The 15,317-nt window shown below is 46.8% G+C and overlaps 1 protein-coding gene across 4 annotated transcripts in view; it reads right to left on the reverse strand.

Moving 5' to 3' along the window:
• znf740b (zinc finger protein 740b) overlaps nt 1–12,823 on the reverse strand; it is a 235,448-nt gene extending 222,625 nt beyond the window's left edge. For 2 of the 4 annotated variants that reach the window (XM_072494092.1, XM_072494091.1), the window contains exon 1: nt 12,653–12,823. In XM_072494092.1, the coding sequence (XP_072350193.1) occupies nt 12,653–12,808 (156 nt within the window). In that variant the 5' untranslated portion in view covers nt 12,809–12,823. Of the gene's footprint in view, nt 1–1,859; nt 1,929–12,360; nt 12,493–12,652 lie in introns of those variants that run through there. The other 2 variants (XM_072494094.1, XM_072494093.1) reach the window with 2 other exon arrangements.
• Between the last annotated feature and the right edge of the window lie 2,494 nt (nt 12,824–15,317).

A 15,317-nucleotide genomic window follows, 5' to 3' on the forward strand; every position in this document is an offset into this window, starting at 1 on the left:
GCCGCTGAAACAGCTGCAGAAGCAGAGAAGGCAGAAGAGTGAAGCTTCTCTCCAAGATGACAGACACCAAGGGCTTCCCATCTTCGCCCAGTGCAGTCCCTTCTCTGCAAGAAAGAAGAGAACATAGTGGAGACAGAGCTGAAAGAGACGAAAACAGAGGCTGACACAATGCGAGGCTTAAGCAGCAAGTAAGCCACTCCTCGCAGCAGGGACCCACAAAGATGAAGCAATCTTGTTGCACGTTTGTGGACAAGATCTTTTTGCTCTTGAAGCAAGACATTGCCTCAGTTGTTATCAGAGATCCACAAGTGTAACTTACCAAAAAGCAGCTGGAAGACCCTGCAGAAAGCAACCACTACCAGACAGGATATCAGCATTTCTGCGATGTGGTTATAGAGGGAAGAACTGAGGTTCTTAGAATTTCAAAACTGAACTGTATAAGAAATACAACCTGGGGAAAGAGGGTATCGAAGATTTCTCGCACAAGACCTATAATCTTAAATATAAAATGGGAAAATCTCATCCTTTCCTAAAATCTCTCTGATCAACTGATAGTAGCAAGAGCAATCAAGTCTTTGTTGAGGAGTTGCTCAGGGGACAGAGATTTGCCTTCAGAAACAAGCGTAAGTGAGACCAATACAGACACAAACATCAATCCTGGAGCCACAGTGCCCATGAGGAGCATCAGATTCAAACTCCGATTGCCAACCCTTACACATGCTACTCTGGCAATCAATTCAAAATCAGTCAAGTCATTCTTCCACTCAGATGGTCTCGAACTTCAGATGACCGCACTCTAGCTGCTCAATTTCCTTGCATAGACAAAAGGAATAACAAGCAAACTGCCAGGTGACAACTCACAGGTGATATCAACAACCACCAAGATTATTTCCTTCTGCCAAGATATCGTGTATCTGGGATTGAAGAGGCGGCAGATCATGTCCAAGCACTTGGATCTGGCAAGGTCTTTCAGACACATGGTTGGCTCAGGAGTGGTTAATCAGGCTCCTAAATGGGTTAGGGCACTGCTCTTCAAACTCTCAGATGTTACAGCACGACAAAGCTTCAGATTCAATGAAGTACGCAGCACATTCCACCCAATATCAAGCCTAACGCACAGACAACACTGGCCTGGGATAACAACCACCTCAGAAGAGGTCAAGGAAGAGCACAGCACACAATACAATGGTTATAATCATTCACTGAGTCAACCAGAACAAAAGCAACCGGAAGCACCTGCCCTGAAGGAAACTCTTTTTAAAATGGTCCCTACAACCACGCTCTACAAATATTGTTTTGAATAGTGGAGGACAAAGGACAGGTGCACAGCTATTTGGTGAGGGAATACAATCGGAGCTTGAAAATCACATACATGCACATTCAAGAAAATGTACATAGCTTGGTTATTGCATACTTCCTCAGCAAGCGGTCAGAAATGAAGGATGATATTTTAACTGGATGGAATGGTTGCAATACACTGCTTCAGAGAACTTCAATCCCAATTGGCTACGTCCCAGTCATTGATGCCAGCCCATTGCATTGCAGACAAACTCAAACTGGATAGGATTGTTGTAGTAATGGACCAGGCCATTTACAAAGATGGCCCATGAGATTTGTTGGCGGAACGCCTTCTCCATGCAGAGACATACCCATCACATCAGGGAGTTTCACACTGGGATGGCATTTATAGCTTGCATCAAAATGCCAGTCTTCATTTGTCACTGGTTGCAGCAGGTTCTGCTAATGGCGGCCATCATGACAACAGGAGTGTTCGAACTCAAGATGGCGTGTAAAGCTCTATGAGATAGAGATTGCAAGCTTATACTGAAATGCAACTAGATGAGCTGGACCTTACTTACAGCAATTGGACCGCCTTCCTTGATGATGATTTCAATGACATCCTCAACTCCGAGAGATTCCACTCGTTGCTACAATTATCAATAGCAAAAAAAAGGAAACTATTCAGTTCTTGAGCAGTTACAACATGGTAGAAGAATTGCTGCCTTATATCACAGCAACCAGGCTAACCAGCTGTGATCTTCATCTTTCAAGTGTTTGCTGCATGATGCCATAGTTCTTCACTTACGATCGTGTCAACTATGCCGGGTGTCTTTCAGCATACTATCTGGAGATGTGCAGCTTGAAAGAAAGCCATCCAGATATCAATGCAGTTAGAAGCAGGACAATCTGTTTCCCAGAGACATGGGGCGAAATTCTCCCCCAACGGCGGGATGCCCGCCGACTGGCGCCAAAGCTGGCGCAAATCAGACGGGCATCGCGCCGGCAAAAAGGTGCGGAAGTCTCCGCATCTTTGGCGGCCTAGCCCCAACATTGAGGGGCTAGGCCGACGCCGGAGGGATTTCCGCCCCGCCAGCTGGCGGAAATGGCGTTTGTTGCCCCGCCAGCTGGCGCGGAAATGCGGCGCATGCGCGGGAGCGTCAGCGGCCGCTGTCAGTTTCCCCGCGCATGCGCGGGAGCGTCAGCGGCCGCTGAAAGTTTCCCGCGCATGCGCAGTGGGGAGAGTCTCTTCCGCCTCCGCCATGGTGGAGGCCGTAGCGGAGGCGGAAGGGAAAGAGTGCCCCCACGGCACAGGCCCGCCCGCGGATCGGTGGGCCCCGATCGCGGGCCAGGCCACCGTGGGGGCACCCCCCGGGGTCAGATCGCCCCGCGCCCCCCCCCAGGACCCCGGAGCCCGCCCACGCTGCCTGGTCCCGCCGGTAAATACCAGCTTTGATTTACGTCGGCGGGACAGGCAATTCCTGGGCGGGACTTCGGCCCATCCGGGCCGGAGAATCCAGCGGGGGGTCCCGCCAACCGGCGCGGCTGGATTCCCGCCCCCGCCCAATCTCCGGGAGCGGAGACTTCGGCGGGGGCGGGGGCGGGATTCACGGCGGCCAACGGCCATTCTCCGACCCGGCGGGGGGTCGGAGAATGACGCCCATGAATCGGGCTTCTCTCAAACTGCATGTGATCTAGGTATTGAACAGATGGCCAACCGAGACTTGAAGACCAAGTGAGGATCAATGGGAGTCACTCTCAATAGAGAGGGCCACTACAAGCAGCAACTGTCAAGGAATAGCTGACTTGGACAAGACGACAAGAAGGGAGAGTGATGAAAATAGATATGAACATCATATGATTGATCGTTTTGATCCTTCCTTGGAGACAGATCAGTTGCACCACATCATATCAGGCCAAGTTGCTACGGCACCTGTGGTCAAGGACCCTGCAGAGGCCAAGGGAAAGGGAGAACAAGCATCTATGACTTTTTGTCAGAAGCGGCCACAACACCAGAATGTCAACGTTGAGATGAAACTGAAGACTTTCAAGAGTAACCAAAGTAAAAGTAGGGAGATGGCTCCAAAGGCAGATCAAAACCTATTTGGATGCTACTAGTTGTTGGAGCAGGTAGAAAAGCGGACATCAATGTGATGCTGGTTCATACATTGGGAACATTATCCTTACCTCTAGCTAATCATATTGGACCCCTCATCAAGGTAAATAAAACAAAGCCCTGACACATTCTTGAATGGTCAATCAACCCAATCCCTTCCACTGATGTGACCCCAAGGGGCACAACATTGGTCTGGGATGCCATGGTATGAGAAAAAAAAATAGGAAAACAGCAGGAGGGGGCCATTCGGCTCTTCGAGCCTGCTCCACCATTCATTATGATCGTAGCTGATCATCCAACTCAATAGCCTAATCCCGCTTTCCCCCATATCCTTTGATCCCCTTCTCCCCAAGTGCTATATCTAACTGCTTCTTGAAAACACAATGTTTTGGCCTCAACTACTTCCTGTGATAGCGAATTCCACAGGCCGACCCCTCTCTGGGTGAAGAAAGTACTCAACTCAATCCTAAATGGTCTACCCCGTATCCTCAGACTGTGACCCCTGGTTCTGGACACACCCACCATCGGGAACATCCTTCCTGCATCAACCCTTTCCAGTCCTGTTAGAATTTTATAGGATTCTAGGAGATCACCTCTCACTCGTCAGAACTCCAGTGAGTACAATCCTAACCAACTCAATCTCTCATGTATCAGTCCCGCCATCCCAGGATTCAGTCTGGTAAACCTTCGCTGCACTCCCTCTCGAGCAAGAACATCCTTCCTCAGATAAGGAGCCCAAACTGCACACAATACGCCAGGTGTGGCCTCACCAAGGCCCTGTATAATTGCAGTAAGACATCCCTGCTCCTCTATTCGAATTCTCTCGCTATGAGGGCCAACATACCATTTACCTACTTTACCGCCTGCTGTACCTGCATGCTTACCTTTAGCGACTGGTGTACGAGGACACCCAGGTCTCGTTGCACATTCCCCTCTCTCCTAATTTATGGCCATTCAGATAATAGTCTGCCTTCTCGTTTTTGCTACCAAAGTGGATAACCTCGCATTTATCCACGTGATAACTGCATCCGCCTTTCATTTGCCCATTCACTCAACTTGCCCAAATCACACTGAAAGATCTCTGCATCCTCCTTACAGCTCACCCTCCCACACAACTTTGTGTCACCTGCAAATTGGGATAATACATTTTGTACCCTCATCTAAATCATTAATATGTATTGTGAATAGGTGTGGTCCAGAAACTGATCCCTGCGGTACCCCACTCGTCACTGCCTGTCAATTTGAAAAAGACTCATTACTGCCTACTCTTTGTTTCCTCTCTGCCAACCAGTTTTCTATCCACCCCAATACACTACCCCCCCCCCATCCCCCAATCCCATGCGCTTTAATTTTACACACTAATCTCTTATGCGGGACTTTTGTCAAAAGCGTATACCACATCCACTGACTTCCCCTCATCAACTCTACTAGTTACATCCTCGAAGAATTCTAGCAGATTTGTCATTGACACGAGCACTATCTGCATTTAGACAAGTTTGCTGACCAATTGCCAAGTTTTTGAGAGACAAATGAAGATGAAGTGTCATGTTTACAACTGATATTCATCACATCATTGATCACTTTGGTAGAGACACGAGTGTTGCTTTCACTGGGTTTCACTGTTTTTCAGAATGTGATACTGGATGGAATGGGGAAGGAGAAATCAGCAAAAGTCCGGATAGCCAGCAAAGAGCATCATGCATCGGGAAGTCAGGGACATAATCTGTTGTTTTGCAATCTTCCGTGAAGAACAGAGGCAAATATTTGTGAACTCTACGGCAGGTTGGATGGAGATGCGACCCAGGCTAGATGGCAAATGTTCAGCATTGGAAGTTATGCAGAGAAGTGCTTACCACCAAATAAAGATACACTGCACAGGCATACACAGCAAGCCAATCACCAGTCTGCAATACACAAACGATGTCTTCAAAACATGCCAAAAATCCCATCTCCAAAGGTCCATGGATGAAAACTAGAAAATTATGTACTTTTCATAGACTGGATGATGCTGGCAGCAAGGAGTTTGTTCATACAAAAAGACAACAATACGCACAAGGACGGTGCTCTCGGCTTCTCAGCAAACTTCCTTGCACCAACATCTACGCGTGCATAGACTGTGAGAATGACACACTGTTGCCTGACACTTCTAGGAGTTTCAACTAACTTGACAGGGAGATGGAAATCAGGGTGCAGCTTAAGGTAAACAATGATTGGGAGGGAATAGCACTAAGAATAAAAAAAATTGGAAGATATTATGTGGGATCAGACTACAAGGCCTAATGTCTAAACTTAGGTGTACTGTGGATATAAGCAAATGCACACAGTAAATAAGGTTGTTCAGCTTCAGCCACAAATAGCCACTTGGGAACGTGATGTTGTAGCGATAACAGACGTGGCTCAAAATAAATGTCATGACAGTGTACTGAATATTCCTGAATACAAGATATTCAGGAACGATTGGGAAGGAAAGAGAGAACAGCTGGCAGCATCATTGAAGGAGAATATTAAAGTGCTGAAGAGAGAGGGTGCCATGGAGAGGTCAAGGATAGAATCTATTCGATTACAGTTAAGAAACAAGATGCGGGCAGCACGGTAGCGCAGTGGTTAGCCCTGCTGCCTCATGGCACCGAGGTCCCAGGTTCAATCCCGGCTCTGGGTCACTGTCCGTGTGGCATTTGCCCATTCTCCCAGTGTTTATGTGGGTTTCACCCCCACAACACAAAGATGTGCAGGGTAGGTGGAATGGCCACGCTAAATTGCCCCTTAATTGGAAAAATTAATTGGAAACAAGATGTACTATTACACTACTGGATGTATTCAATAGGCCACCAATTAATGTGAAAGATACAGAGGAACAAACCTGCAGTGAAATTAGAGAGGTGGAAAACTATATAGTTATAATGGGGGACTTTATCGTAATGTAAACTCGCACAGTAATAATATGAAGGGCAGAGAGGGACAAGAGTTTGTGAAATGTGCTTAAGAGAATTTTCTTGATCAGTATGCTTCCAGTCCAATGAGGAAGGACACATTGCTGGAATAAAGTCAGTCCAGTGGATCAAGTGTCAGTCGGGAAATATTTAGAGAACAGTGACTGCAGTAGGTTTAGGTTCGCCCTGAAAAAGGAAAAGAAACAATCCAGGGTAAATGCTAAATGGTGGAAGTGCTGATTTTCATTGAGATAAGAAACAATGTGTGCAAATATAATGGGTCGCCTTTAAAGTGGAGATTGTTCCGCATACAATTGAGGTACATTCCCATAAAAGGTAATAATAATAAATCTTTGTCACAAGCAGGCTTACATTAACACTGCAATGAAGTTACTGTGAGAATCCCCTCATCGCCACATTCCGGCGCCTGTTCGGGTCACAGAGGGAGAATTCAGAATGTCCAATTCACCTAACAGCACGTCTTTCGGGACTTGTGGGAGGAAACCGGAGCACCCGGAGGAAACGCACGCAGACACGGGGAGAACGTGCAGACTCCGCACAGACAGTGACCCAAGCCAGAATCGAACCTGGGACCCTGGCGCTGTGAAGCAACAGTGCTAACCACTGCGTTACTGTGCCACCCAGGCAGGACATTCAACACCAGAGCTCCCTGGTTGACTAGAGTGCAAAGATGAAGCAGAAAATGGGTGCATATTGATAACGAGACCCAGGGTAAACATAGAAAGTTCAAAGGGGAAGTGAAAAAGGAAATGATAGGCAAAGAAAGAGTATGAGGCTGGCAGCCAACGTAAAAGGGAATCCAAATGCCTCCTATAGCAAATAAAGAGTAAAAGGATAGTAAAAGGGGTGGGCCAATAGGGACCGAATAGGGAATCATACAGGCAAGAAAGTCTGGCTGAGGCACTGAAGGAGTACTTTGCATCTGTCTTTACACACATAGAAGATAGGAGCAGGAGGAAGCCTTTTGGCACTTCACGCCTGCTCTGCCATTCATCACGATCATGTCGGATCATCCAACTCAATAGCCTAATCCTGCTTTCTCCCCATAGCCTTTGATCCCATTCTCCCCAAGTGCTATATCCAGCCGCCTCTTGAATATATTCAAAGTTTTGGCATCAACTACTTCCTGTGGTAATGAATTCCACAGGCTCACCACTCTTTGTGTGAAGAAATGTCTCCTTATCTCTGTCCAAAATGGTTTACCCTGAATCCTCAGGCTGTGACCCCTGGTCCTGGACACACCCATCATTGGTAACATCTTCCCTGCATCTACCCTGTCTAGTCCCATTAAAATGTTATAAGTCTCTATGAGATCCCCCCTCATTCTTCTGAACTCCAGCGAGAACAATCCCAACCTAGTCAATCTCCCCTCGTATGACAGTCGCGCCATCCCTGGAATCAGTCTGGTAAACCGTCGCTGCACTCCCTCGAGAGCAAGAACATTCTTCCTCAGAGAAGGAGACCAAAACTGCCCACATTCTCCAGATGTAGCCTCACGAAGGCTGCTGTACAATTGCAGCAACACATCCCTACTTCTATACTCGAAACCTCTCGCAATGAAGGCAAACATACCATTAGCCTTCTTTACCACCTGCTGCACCTGCAGCTTACCTTCAGCGACTGGTGCACAAGGACACCCAGGTCCCGCTACACACACCCCTCTCCCAATTTACAGCCATTCAGGTAGTAATCGGCCTTCCTGTTTTTGCTTCCAAAGTGAATAACCTCACACTTATCCAAATTATACTGCATCTGCCATTGATTTGCCCACTCACCCAACCTGTCCAGATCATGCTGCAGGATCCCTGCATCCTCATCACAATTCATCCCCCCACCTAACTTATCTGCAAACTTTGAGATGTTACATTTTGTTCCCTCATCCAAATCATTAATATATATGGTGAATAGCTAGGGTCCCAGAACCGATCAGTGTGGTTCCCCACTGGTTACTGCCTGCCAATTTGAAAAGGATCCATTTATCCCTACTCTTTGTTTCCTCTCTGCCAAAGAAGATGCAACCAAAGCCCGAGTAAAAGAAGTAGTTCAAATATCGGATGGGCTAAAAATTGATTAAAAAAACAAAAATGATGGCTGTCCTTGGTTGGTAAGTCACCAGGACCAGATGGGTACATCTGAACATGCTGAGGAAGGGCATAAATCGCAGACATACTTCGGCAGATCCTTGACCAGCCCTAGCTCTGTGTTAAGAGTTTGATTACAGCATTGCACCTCAGCAGCTGAATGTCAACCTGGGAGAAGTTGACAGATCAGAGGTCCAAAGAGCCCAAAGATCAACAAGGCATCTGGGATTGATGAGATACCACAAGAGCTATTGAAACATGGTAAGAACACGATCTCAGCAGAGCTCATGGACTCGTTCAACAGATCTGGCGTGCAGAGGACGTCCTGGATAACTGGAGGTGAGGAGTAATTGTCAAGCTGCCAGAGAAAGGAAACATCTGACTGCAATAACTAAAGGGGCATTACACTGCTGTCAGTATCGGAGGTCTTCAGCACGGGAATATTTGTGGAGCCTCCTCATAGAACATTACAGCGCAGTCCAGGCCCTTCGGTCCTCGATGTTGCACCGACCTGTGAAACCACTCTAAAGCCCATCTACACTATTCCCTTATCGTCCATATGTCTATCCAATGACCGTTTGAATGCCCTTAGTGTTGGCGAGTCCACTACTGTTGCAGGCAGGGCATTCCACACCCTTACTACTCTCTGAGTAAAGAACCTACCTCTGATATCTGTCTTATATCTATCTCCCCTCAATTTAAAGCTATGTCCCCTCGTGCTAGACATCACCATCCGAGGAAAAAGGCTCTCACTGTCCACCCTATTCTAATCCTCTGATCATCTTGTGTGCCTCAATTAAGTCACCTCTTAACCTTCTTCTCTCTAACGAAAACAGCTTCAAGTCCCTCAACCTTCCCTCATAAGATCTTCCCTCCATACCAGGCAACATTCTGGTAAATCTCCTCTGCACCCTTTCCAATGCTTCCACATCCTTCCTATAATGCGGTGCCCAGAATTGCGTGCAATACTCCAAATGCGGCTGCACCAGAGTTTTGTACAGCTGCAACATGACCTCATGGCTCCGAAACTCAATCCCTCTACCAATAAAAGCTAACACACCGTACGCCTTCTTAACAACCCTCTCAACCTGAGTGGCAACTTTCAGGGATCTATGTACATGGACACCGAGATCTCTCTGCTCATCCACACTACCAAGAATCTTACCATTAGCCCAGTACTCTGTCTTCCTGTTATTCCTTCCAAAATGAATCATCTCACACTTTTCTGCATTAAACTCCATTTGCCCCTCTCAGCCCAGCAGCTTATCTACGTCCCTCTGTAACTTGTAACATCCTTCCGCACTGTCCACAACTCCGACTTTAGTGTCATCTGCAAATTTACTCACCCATCCATCTACGCCCTCCTCCAGGTCATTTATAAAAATGACAAACAGCAGTGTTTGTATAATCCTGGGATTATATTCAAAACAGATCCTTGTGGTACACCACTAGTGACTGGACTCCAGTCTGAACACTTCCCATCAACCACCACCCTTTGTCTTCTTCCAGCTAGCCAATTTCTGATCCAAACTGCTAAATCATCCTGAATCCCATGCTTCCGTATTTTCTGCAGTAGCCCACCATGGGGAACCTTATCAAACGCTTCACTGAAATCCATGTACACCACATCAACTGCTTTACTCTCATCCACCTGTTAGTTGTTTAATTGTACACATCCATGTGGCAGGACTGCAGAGTTTAGATCTGATCTGTTGGGTGTGGGTTTGCTTAGCTCTGCTGCTTCCATTGTTCGGCATGCAAGTAGTCCTATGTTGTAGCTTCACCATGTGGACCTCTTATTTGTAGGTGTGTGGTGCTGCTCCTGGCATACCTTCCTGCACTCTTTATTGAACCAGGGCTGATCCCCCAGCTTGATGGCAATGATAGAGTGGGGGATATGCCAGTCCATGGTACATATTGTGGTTGAATACAATTCTGCTGCTGGCCACAGCTCCCAATTCAGAATTGTACATAACATGATAGAGGATTTCTTCTATGTGAGGACAGGTCTTCATCTCCACAAAGATTGTACGTCTCCGACCAAAACCATTTACCAGACCGATTCCTGGGATGGCAGGACTGACGTACGAGGAGAGATTGAATCGGTTAGGATTGTATTCACTGGAGTTCTGAATGAGGGGGGGGATCTCATAGAGACTTATAAAATTCTAACAGGACTAGACAGGGTAGATGCAGGAAGGATGTTCCCGATGGTGGGTGTGTCCAGAACCAGGGGTCACAGTCTGAGGATACTGGGTAGACCATTTTGGACAAGAGATTAGGAGAAATTTCTTCACCCAGAGTGAGATCGGCCTGTGGAATTCATTACCTCAGGAAGTAGTTGAGGCCAAAATATTGGATGTTTTCAAGAAGCACTTAGATATAGCACTAAAGTTGATGGGAATCAAAGGATATGGGGGGAAAGCAGGATTAGACTATTGAGTTGGATGATCAGCATTGATCATAATGAATGGCGGAGCAGGCTCGAAGGGCTGAATGGCCTCCTCATGCTCCTATTTTCTACATTTCCAAAACCACTATGGACAGATGCACCTGCAACAGGGAGATTGTTGAGAACATAGAACATACAGTGCAGAAGGAGGCCACTCGGCCCATCTAGTCCGCACCGACCCACCTCAAGCCCTCACTTCCACCCTACCCCCATAACCCCTCCTAACCTTTTTTGGATACTAAGGGCAATTTATCATGGCCAATCCACCTAACCTGCACGTCTTTGCACTGTGGGAGGAAACCGGAGCACCCGGAGGAAACCCGCAGACACGAGAATGTGCAGACTCCGCACAGACAGTGACCCAGCGGGGAATCGAACCTGGGACCCTGGCACTGTGAAGCCACAGTGCTAACCACTCTGCTACCGTGCTGGACTGTGGGTCTGTACTCCGGATTGGGGGGGGGGGGGGTCTTATTGAAACTTACAGGATATTGTGAGGCCTGGATAGAGTGGACGTGGAGAGGACGTTTCCACTTGCAGGAAATACTAAAACCGGAGGACACCATCTCAGACTAAAGGGACGATCGTTTAAAACCGAGTTGAGGAGGAATTTCTCCAGCCAGAGGGTGGTGAATCTGTGGAACTTTTTGCCGCAGAAGGCTATGGTCAAATCACTGAGTGTCTTTAAGACAGAGATCGATAGGTTTGTGATTAATAAGGGGATCAGGGGTTACGGGGAGAAGGCAGGAGAATGGGGATGAGAAAATATCAGCCATGATTGAATGGTGGAGCAGACTCGATGGGCCGAGTGGCCTAATTCTGCTCCTATGTCTTATGAAGTGTTTACAACAGCATCTTACATGGAATAGCCAGGTGGAGGAACTGGGTGATTGTGAAACTTTTTTAAAAATAAAAACAAAACACCTGCAAATTTTGAGAAAATAAAATAGTAACAGCACATGGCATGAGCAAAGAATCAACAACTACACAGTATCTATGGTTCTGAGAAGCAGGCACGTTTTTAAATAAGAGTTAAGGACACAGTGAAGCTGTTTGTTTTAAGGATTTGAAGAGTGTCGGCAACGATTAAATAAAATGTAAGCCAGACATCAAAACTCCCAGTGGATCCTCAGGAATACCTCAGGCCTGTGGAAGGTGCAAAAGGCCCCAGCACCATCTTCGCTTCAGACACAAACTGAGAGAAGATGAGCGAAGGTGCAGCTTCGATTAAATAAAAACTAAATCAGTGGCGCTGGTTTGAGGTGATTTTTTTTTTTGTCCCCCTCTATTCCCCTCGCTCTCGGGCTTGCATTCCGGCTTTCTGTTGAACAAAGTGGCCCTGGGGCTGAGGCCTGGCCACACAGCCTGAAATCCAGGCCTCTCTCTCTCTCCCGCTTCCACACAGCCCGGGCTCCTCGCGCCCGCTCTCTCCCCTCCCTCCCGCCAACGTTCAGAGTGAGCGGCAAGCATTGAGTGACTCACCGAGAGACACGCTCCTCACAGCATCGGCTCTGCACCAGCCTTGGGCTGCAAGTTTACAAAACAAAAACACCGACCACAGCGCTTAAAAAAAAAATCCCCTCCTGCCGAGTCCACCGATAGCACGCCGGGAAATACCGCATCTGTCCCACAGCGGGATCTGAAGCCACCGTCGCCATGACACTTGCTGGCAACGGCCGCCCGCATTCACTGCTCGTCGCCGCCATGACACTTGCTGGCAACTGCCGCCCGCCACCGCCACCGCCACCTTAATTGCTGGCAACTTCCAACATACCAATTGTGTCCGCTTCAAAACCTGGTAAGTCTCACTCGTTTTCGTCGATTCAATTCGTATTTTGGATTTGGATTTATTGTCACGTGTACCGAGGTACAGTGAAAAGTATTTGTTCTGTGTAGAATCCAGGCAGATAGTCCATACATAAAAAAACATATGACATACGATAAATACACAATGTAAATACATAGTAGGGTGCTCTTTCCAAGGGCCGGTGCAAACTCGATGGGCTGACTGGCCTGCGTCTGCACTGTAAATTCTATGATAGACATAGACATCGGTGAAGCATACAGAGTGTAGTACTACACGGTAGAGAGGATGTGTGAAGAGATCAGTTCAGTCCGTAAGAGGGTCATTCAGGAGTCTGGTAACATCGGGTGAAGCATACGCCCTGTCATTAGGCTGAACTGTGAGTTCACTGTTGTATTTCTTTCAGCTACAATTCTGCATATGCAAGCTCTCCAATGTGTGCCATTCACACATTCTAATCTCTTTACGTGCCACTATCAGTACCCTTCTTAGCTTTAATCACCTATATTTACATTCCCTTTGTCTTTCTGTCCATGGCATCTTTGTCTATCTCCACCTTACACTAACCCCCTCTATCCAGCCCCACCCCTCCACACCCCCACAATATGAATCTATTCTCTTCAGCTTTGCCAAAGAATCATCCAGACTCATAACGTTAGCCCCTTTCTCTCCACAGATGCTGTCAGACCTGCTGAGATTGTCCAGTATTTCCAGTTGTTTCAGATTCCAGCATCCACATCATTTGCTTTTACTCGCTAATTACTGTCTCCGACTTTGGTGGAGGCAGACAGTCTCCAAGCAGAATCTAATGTTGTTGCCTGCAGTCTCTCTCTGGAAGCTTCCTCATGCTTTGCAGCAAAGAGGAGGTTGGAGAGCCAACTGATTAACAAGTTGGTTACTGCACAACATCAAACATCGCACCATGGGCACACACACATTATTGCCATCATGGAGTAGGCATAGGCTTTTGACAAATTTGTTTGGACCCAGCTGCCAACAAGAAAGACACATAGACAATAGCAAACAAATTGTCGAGTGCTGTCAAAACCTTTAGTCTCCCAATCAGTGCCTCCAAAACTGAACATTTCAACCAGCACCAGGGCATATGCCATGAAGCACCAGGCATAATCATTGATGGCATCAGTCTCAAAGCTGTGGAAAAATTCTCATATGTTGGGAATGTGATCTCTTGGGATGTCATGATCAATGAAGATATCCCCACACACATCCAGAAAGCAAGTTCTGCCTACAGGTGACTCCATGATCATGTCTGAAGCAGACTGACATTAAGCTGAATACTAAAATCAAACTTTGCCAGGCACCCAGCTGTATGGCGCATTCATCCTGGAATCTGCAATAGGAACTAGATCAAAGCTCTGGAAAGCTTCTACCAAAGACACCTTCGATATATCATGTAAATTCAATGGCAGGACAAAAATCCCAAACTGTGACATTGTGGGAAATGTTCAGAATACAAAGGGTGAATGTCATATCCTAATTAACCACTAGATGGAACTAGATGCAGAACGATATAAAGCACTGACTCTCAGGCTTCTGGGAAAGAGCTGGAGAGAGAGCATAGGAGTAGTGAGAGAGATCAGAGTACAGTTATAGATTGTAGAGACTAGTGTTAGTTGAGTGTTGATTGTTGATCACCTCTAGTGTAGAACCTCTTTAACCTGGGGTGACCCCTCTCTCTGGATCTGTAAAGACTTAATTACCTGCAAATGCTCGCATTCAAAGCATTGTCTTGCAGCTTTGACTTTGTCTATATATATATATATATGTTTCTGGAACCTACCTCTTCATTCACCTGAGGAAGGAGCAGTGCTCCGAAAGCTAGTGATTTGAAACAAACCTGTTGGACTTTAATCTGGTGTTGTAAGACTTCTTACTGTAGATTACTAGATTATTGTTTACTATAGGAGTAAGTGGTCGAGCTTTAATAAGTAGTGTAAATAAGTGTTAGCTTTGTGAATGAACTTGGCTCCTGTGGTCTTTGTGAACACTATGACATTCTTCCTGAGAACAAGAATCACAAAGAACACCACACAAACAACAAGGTCCTGCATCATACTGGGCTCAACAGCATGGAGATTATGCTCCAGAAAATTCAGTTTAGAAGGGCAAGCCCCATTTCCCACATGAATGGTTACAGAATCCCCAAGCAGATCTGTGGTGAACTATCTCAAGGCAAATCATACCGGGGCTGTTTAGCACAGGGCTAAATCGCTGGCTTTGAAAGCAGACCAAGGCAGGCCAGCAGCACGGTTCGATTCCCGTAACAGCGTACCCGAACAGGCGCCGGAATGTGGCGACTAGGGGCTTTTCACAGTAACTTCATTTGAAGCCTACTTGTGACAATAAGCGATTTTCATTTCATACAAGGTGGTTAGTGCAATTGATACAAGGACACCCTAAAAATAAAGCCCCACTAACCTCTGCATTTTAGACCATTTCTCCTGAGAACACATTGCAGCCGAACAGTCCATGTGAAGGCAAGCACTCTACTTTGGTGCAGGATGTTTGAGTACCGTACATGCCAAACTCACAACATCCATCTTACCCAGAGGCAGGCCAGAGCTGGCACAGCTGCAGAAGCACTAACAACAACCACATGAACTATCAGTTCTGT

This window comes from Scyliorhinus torazame, chromosome X, assembly GCF_047496885.1.
Source record: "Scyliorhinus torazame isolate Kashiwa2021f chromosome X, sScyTor2.1, whole genome shotgun sequence".
NCBI lineage: Eukaryota > Metazoa > Chordata > Chondrichthyes > Carcharhiniformes > Scyliorhinidae > Scyliorhinus > Scyliorhinus torazame.